The 6,671-nt window shown below is 43.8% G+C and overlaps 1 protein-coding gene across 1 annotated transcript; it reads left to right on the plus strand.

Annotated features, from left to right (window-relative positions):
• Window positions 1-341: 341 nt before the first annotated feature.
• On the plus strand, window positions 342-1,427 carry POU3F4 (POU class 3 homeobox 4). The gene has a single exon (XM_047844685.1). The coding sequence runs from the start codon at window positions 342-344 to the stop codon at window positions 1,425-1,427; it is 1,086 nt and encodes a 361-aa protein (XP_047700641.1).
• The last annotated feature ends 5,244 nt before the right edge of the window (window positions 1,428-6,671 follow it).

Raw genomic sequence — 6,671 nt, forward strand, 5'->3', positions numbered from 1 at the left:
TGTCCATGAAGTCCGAGGTGGGAGGGAGGGGGAAAGGGTTAATCAAATGAGCTGCTGCCACTCAGCGCCAGGCAACCAATGGGGCCCAAAGATTGATTTACTTCCTGCTCAGATCTCACTGAAACTCTAAAGCTTCGCCAGCCTAATTTGGAAAGTTAGCCCAGCCTCCCGTGCGGCCATTGGCCAAGCCCGTGGCTGGTCAGGCCGAGATGTGCTGCAATTGGTCACCACATGTGCCGGTAACTAGCTCTTGCGGCTTTGGCTCCCCCCCAACCATAGATGTCAAAGGCTGAAGCTGCTCCCTTTGCCACATTATAACTAGTAGGGCATCCTCACCCACCATGGCCACAGCTGCCTCGAATCCCTACAGCATTCTCAGTTCTAGCTCCCTAGTCCACGCGGATTCTGCGGGGATGCAGCAGGCGAGTCCTTTCCGAAACCCTCAGAAACTTGTCCAAAGTGATTACTTGCAGGGAGTTCCTAGCAATGGGCATCCTCTTGGGCATCATTGGGTGACCAGTCTGGGCGATGGAGGCCCATGGTCTTCCACACTGGCCGCCAACCCTCTGGACCAGCAGGACGTGAAGCCCGGACGCGAAGACCTACAGCTGGGTGCGATCATCCATCACCGCTCACCGCACGTCGCCCACCACTCTCCGCACACTAACCATCCGAATGCCTGGGGGGCTAATCCGGCTCCGAACCCGTCCATCACGTCAAGTGGCCAACCCCTTAACGTGTACTCCCAGTCGGGCTTCACTGTGAGCGGCATGCTGGAGCACGGAGGGCTCACTCCACCGCCGGCCTCCGCCTCCGCACAGAGCCTACACCCGGTGCTCCGGGATCCCCCAGACCACAGCGATCTAGGCTCGCACCACTGCCAGGACCACTCGGACGAGGAGACACCAACCTCGGATGAGTTAGAACAGTTCGCCAAACAGTTCAAACAAAGAAGAATCAAATTGGGCTTCACGCAGGCCGACGTGGGGCTGGCGCTAGGCACACTGTACGGCAACGTTTTCTCACAGACCACTATCTGCAGGTTCGAGGCCTTGCAGCTGAGCTTCAAGAACATGTGCAAGCTGAAGCCGCTGCTGAACAAGTGGCTGGAGGAGGCTGATTCGTCCACTGGGAGCCCGACCAGCATTGACAAAATCGCTGCTCAGGGCCGCAAGCGCAAGAAGCGAACCTCCATCGAGGTGAGTGTCAAGGGCGTACTGGAAACGCATTTCCTCAAGTGTCCCAAGCCTGCCGCGCAGGAGATTTCCTCGCTGGCAGACAGCCTCCAGTTGGAGAAAGAAGTGGTGCGTGTCTGGTTCTGTAATCGAAGACAGAAAGAGAAAAGAATGACTCCACCAGGGGATCAGCAGCCACATGAGGTTTATTCACACACCGTGAAAACAGACACGTCCTGCCACGATCTCTGACTGCAGGAAGCAAGGAAGCGGCCGGCCGCACTGGGAGCAGCGCGCATTTCTCTTTCTCTCCCACTCTCTTCCTTTCACTTCAGCTTTATTATTGCTATCTAGAGAGATAGCAATAGCTAGATATAAAGATAGGGCTCTTCAGTCTCTCATCTTTTTTCTTCCTTTTTTTTTTTCCAATAGGGGATTCTAACTTATACTAAGAAAGGAAACACACTCACACACGCATTCCAGCTTCTCAAGGCTGATATACAGTAGTGTTAAGCAGTTCAGGAGGGGACCTCACATACCCTGCCGCCAGGGCGACTGTTTCCTCCAACCTTTTCTGCTGATCAAAACATATTGTTTACTTTGAGTAAGGTTTGTTTGGTTGCTCCTCTCTTTAATGAACAAGGAGTGGGGTAACGTGGGGGTGGGGTAGGGATGGGGAAGGGGGGGTGGGAAAACAGATGTGTGCCTCTGAATAACCTTTCAGCGCCTTGGTTATAGCAGCTGTATTTCAGGTGAAATCTGTTTTACAATAGACTAGTTTTGCATTTTTTAAAACTTCTATAGCGTTTCTAAATGTCTGCGGTGTTTTACTACAAGCTGTACACAATATTTGTGAGATAATTTGTATCTAATCGGCCACTCCACATTATTGTTGCTATTATTATTATTCCTTCATTGAGCTGATGGTTTTCTAATTGCTTAAAAAAGGCAGGGGGACTGGAAGGAGGAGGGGAGGAGATGTCCACCCGTCCATCCACCCCCTATCCTAAATCTGCATGGAGAGAAGAGGTACAATGGAGAGAGTTGTTGATGATGGTATTGGAGATATATATGTAATTTTTCGGAGGGCACAATGCCTGGGATAGGCAGAATAGGCAAGCCTATTGGGTTTGCAAACCACAGCGAAGTAGGAGAGGCGATGTTGAAGCTTTCTGCCCTCCTTCTCGGATCTGTGGAGCCCTGGCAGGCTTCTACAGCGCAGATCCGGGTGCCATAAAAGGATTTGGCTGTGGCACCCGGCAAAAGAGATCAGCCAGCGGTGCGAAGAGACCTCCGCACCTACTGAAGTCCGGAATGCCTTCACTCAGAACTCCCTAAGGGCCCCATGCCTCACCAGGACCACTAGCGCGGCTCCACCTTGGCCTTTGTAGGCGGAGGACTTTGTATTCACATATATTTGCTTTCGCTGGAGACGACTATCCCGAGACGCTGGCGACGACAGACTCACTGAGTGCCTCCCAATTCAGTTCACCTTCAGTTCACTACCTGCTCTCCAAGTGAGAAACCATCGGGGAGGGATGGCAAGTGGGGTGGTGGACAGGTGCTCTCTGCTCCGTGCAGAACGACAATGAAATGATTGGCAAAGGTCATACGGATTCTGGTCTAGCTTCGTACCACTTCCTCTCCGGTGTATACATACCGCTGTCTCAGAGTGGTTTCACGGGAAGCTGTCTCCGCGTCCCAGACAAGCACAGCTGGTAGAAGCCCACAGCGATGATTAAGCTAGATAGCGAGCGCCCTGGCGGCTCGGTTTCTGGGTTTTTGTTTGTTTGTTTGTTTGTTTCTGTTTTTTAATCTGTGTGTGCATGACTGCGCGTGGAAATGTGTGAGTAGATAGATGCGTGTATCCTATTACTATTTACAAAAACAAAAACTACATAAAATCTCTCTAGGCTGTGTAGAAATCCAAAAAATATACAGTTGTTCTGGCTTTATTGCTAGCTCTCCTGTCTACACGCCAGGTCCACAGGGCACCTCATTCTTAATGAGCACACATGTGCAGGGCCGGCCAAGCACCCAACACCCAGACACAGTCCGCGGGACCTGGCTGGGGGCTCCGCATGCCTAGGCTGCCTGCCTGGCCTGGCCTTCAGGTGCAGCTTTGGCAGACAAAGCCTCAAACTACCTAAAGACCAAAAAGCCCAGGACTCCTTGTGGAGGATGCGCTAGTATGGGCTTCCAGGCCTCTGGTCCACCGCACTGTGTCTCCCTCAGCTGCAGGTTGAAGAACATGTGTTAATTCAAATCCCGGACCCATTTTCTTTTTTGTGAAGCCTCTGCATTCTGTTGGTAGATGGGTTTTCGTTCTGGAATTTTTTTGTTTGTTTTGTTTTCCCTCACTGAGTTCGTGTTTTACAACTGTTAGGGTTTTTTGGTTTGAATTTTTTTTTTTTTCTTCGCAGTTAAGCGCTCTGGTTCAAACCTGAGTTAACCCAAATATTTCTGCCGACTTTATAACTGTACAGTTTTGTATATTAAACGTTTTTGAAGTGATTAATTTAAAGAAAGATCATTTAGTTTATTCATTTAGTGACTGATGTATAATAAACACTATTTTCATTAAGAGTTGCTTTTTCAACTATTTTATTCAAATTGCCTATTGCAGTTGCCAGCAATTATTTATTTTCAATAAATTCTGCATTATGTTTAAAAGAAAACTCAAAGATGAGTCGGGTGTCAAAAAGAAAACAATTCACTGTAATGTTTGATGTGAACAGTTTTAGTCGAGGGGTTTATATTGACGCAATATTTTATTGTTGTAAAAGATTTAAAATAAAACATTTAAATAAAACATTTTTCCAAAAAAATCGTTGTTTTTTTCTTTCTTTCTTCCTTTCTTTATTGTGTGGTGTGTGAAGTGAAGCATTTAAATAGAGACACATTTCTGGTGAGCACTGCATCTGCTCTGCTTAAGGTTAGAAATCATTAGTCATTGTTTTGATTCTTGATTCTGTCACTCTGACTTTTAGCCTTTCATACACTCACAGCGTGGCCTGTTATCTTGCACATGCCCATGCTCAAGCAAAACACACCCCAAATGGTGGGAAATGGCCTGGGGAAACCCAGCGGGATAGGGGGGTTATTTCAGGACTTGCAATATTGTTAATGTTCTCTGAATGGAGTATCTGTCTCTAGTCCAGCAGACAGACCTTTCTCTAAAACAGCCCCTCCTGAAACTGGACCCAGACCTTCGCTGAGGCTTTCATCTTGCTTCCATGCAACCACCCCTCTTCTGGTCAGCGACCATTACCTTCTGGTAGATGATCTCTCATTCACCTGATGAAGGATGAAAAGATGACTAAATGTAAGAAGTGCTCTCCTTCTTAAGGTTCCCTTTGGGCTCAGAAACTCCGATAAACTGTTGTCCACTTAGTGTTGCCCGCTAATGATGAATTCTATTCATTCCTATATGACTTTGGGGAAAGAAAAAATCATTACACAGAGACATTTGGAAGAAAAGTTCAATTTGTTACTCTTCTTCCCACTCCCATATACCACTTCACCTGTATTATTTTGCCACAAGGCCCTCCATAAAATAAGGGACAATTCTCTGTAGCAGAGTAATGGCCGAGAAGTAATTTACTAAATCAGAAGCAGTTGTGTTTTACGATTTTGTACGTATCCAACTTTTGTCTACAACAGTCTTGTATCCAAGACTTATCCAACTTTTTGTTTTCGTAGATTTTTATCAAGCAATAGGCAAGACGTTTAACTACAACTCTCCAACAGCCAAACCATTCTCAACTCATGTTCTGAAATGTTTCTTATTAGGCAAAGAAAAATTATTTAATCACTTTAATAAGTAATAATTATCACATGTAATATCCTGCATTTTTTCGATTGCCTGATTATTTACAGCTGCACCGTGCACAATGCACATGCCAGTGTTGTGTATGAAATATACTACATGTTCTTTGTATGCCCATTGGCATATCTCCATAAATAATACTGATTTCATAGAGATGTACCTACAATCACAAAACATATAGTCTTAAACTTGTTTGTTCTCTTTCTGTTCATACCAACTAACCTCTTTCTATTTCAATATCCTATATGAATTTTGAATTGATTAAAATGTTATAGCTTTTCTTATTAAAGTACACAGAAACCAACTAGCAATGTACTCTAAAGTTTTTGACAGGGCCATAAACAGATGTTTTAGAAGATACTTATATAAGTTTATAGATCTAGACACCTGTACTATTAATATTTTTACTATGTATTATTGATAAATATATTTTATACATATTTGAGAGATTTGTTTCCTTTACCGCCTCTTTTCTTTCTCTTAAAATATAACTAAGGCTTATTTGGCTTTTATGATGACCTCTTTATTAACCTTGTTATAGCATTTACATAACATTTTCATTAAAATTCAGGGGATGTTGGTGCCTCTGCCTGGGACTTTCTTTGTATTGAAGTTGCTACCATCCCATTCCCAACCTTTGTAGGGAAAGCAGCTTTGGCCTTAGTTTCTCTTAGGCCTTCATAGCAGTGGCTTTCTCTACAACTTTAATTGGTGTGTTCAAAAAGAATAATATTTAATAGGTAAATGTAAAAGTTTCATCCCTATCACCTGATCAGAACAATAGAAAATGAATAGATTGTGGAGAGGGTGAGTGTGGAGGGTGTGGGATGTGAAAAGAGCAAGTATTTAGATGCTACAGATATTTAAACAAAGTCGAATATGTGAATCAAGTGTATGTTTGTATGTAGACATTGATTGTATATATGGGCGTGGCTCTTTGTATGCATAACAAAAGGTAAATAGATTACTATCCTCCAGCATATATCTTCCCAAGAATAAAAGAAGAGAAATATTAATCCTGGGAATAGATTTCTTATCTTTAAAAAGAAAAGGTTAAGGGAAACTATTGCCTGCATTAGTACATGAGCTGTATTTGTCTTCAATAAAATCAAACACTGTTTCCTTGGAAATATTTAGCATTCAGATATTCTTCTTGTTCCCAAGTCAGGATGCTACTGTTGTTTTAATTGCTTGTAGGCTTTTTTTTAAAAAAAGTTAATGTTTTTATTTATTTTTGAAGAAGAGAGAGAGACAGAGCATGAGCGGGGGAGGAGCAGAGAGAAAGGGAAACACAGAATTCAAAGCAGGCTCCAGGCTCTAAGCTGTCAGCACAGAGCCTAATGCAGGGCTTGAACTCATAAACCTCGAGATCATGACCTGAGCCAAAGTCAGATGCTTAACTGACTGAGCCACCCAGGTGCCCCATATTGCTTGTAGGCTTTAAATAGAAACATAAATTTCTGTTTTTACTTAAAATATCTGTTTTAGTAAGGAGGGAGGTAAAGAACAGGGGAAAATGGATCAGTGGGAAATAATTAGAAGTTAGAACGTAGTTTCCCCCAAAAATAATGTATTTTTTTTCACCTGTCATATTTTTAAAGACACATGGAACCTAAGAATTGTGGAAATTATTTCTATGAATTGACATTTAAAAATCCAAAAATGTG

Source organism: Prionailurus viverrinus, chromosome X (genome assembly GCF_022837055.1).
Source record: "Prionailurus viverrinus isolate Anna chromosome X, UM_Priviv_1.0, whole genome shotgun sequence".
Classification (NCBI taxonomy): Eukaryota; Metazoa; Chordata; class Mammalia; order Carnivora; family Felidae; genus Prionailurus; species Prionailurus viverrinus.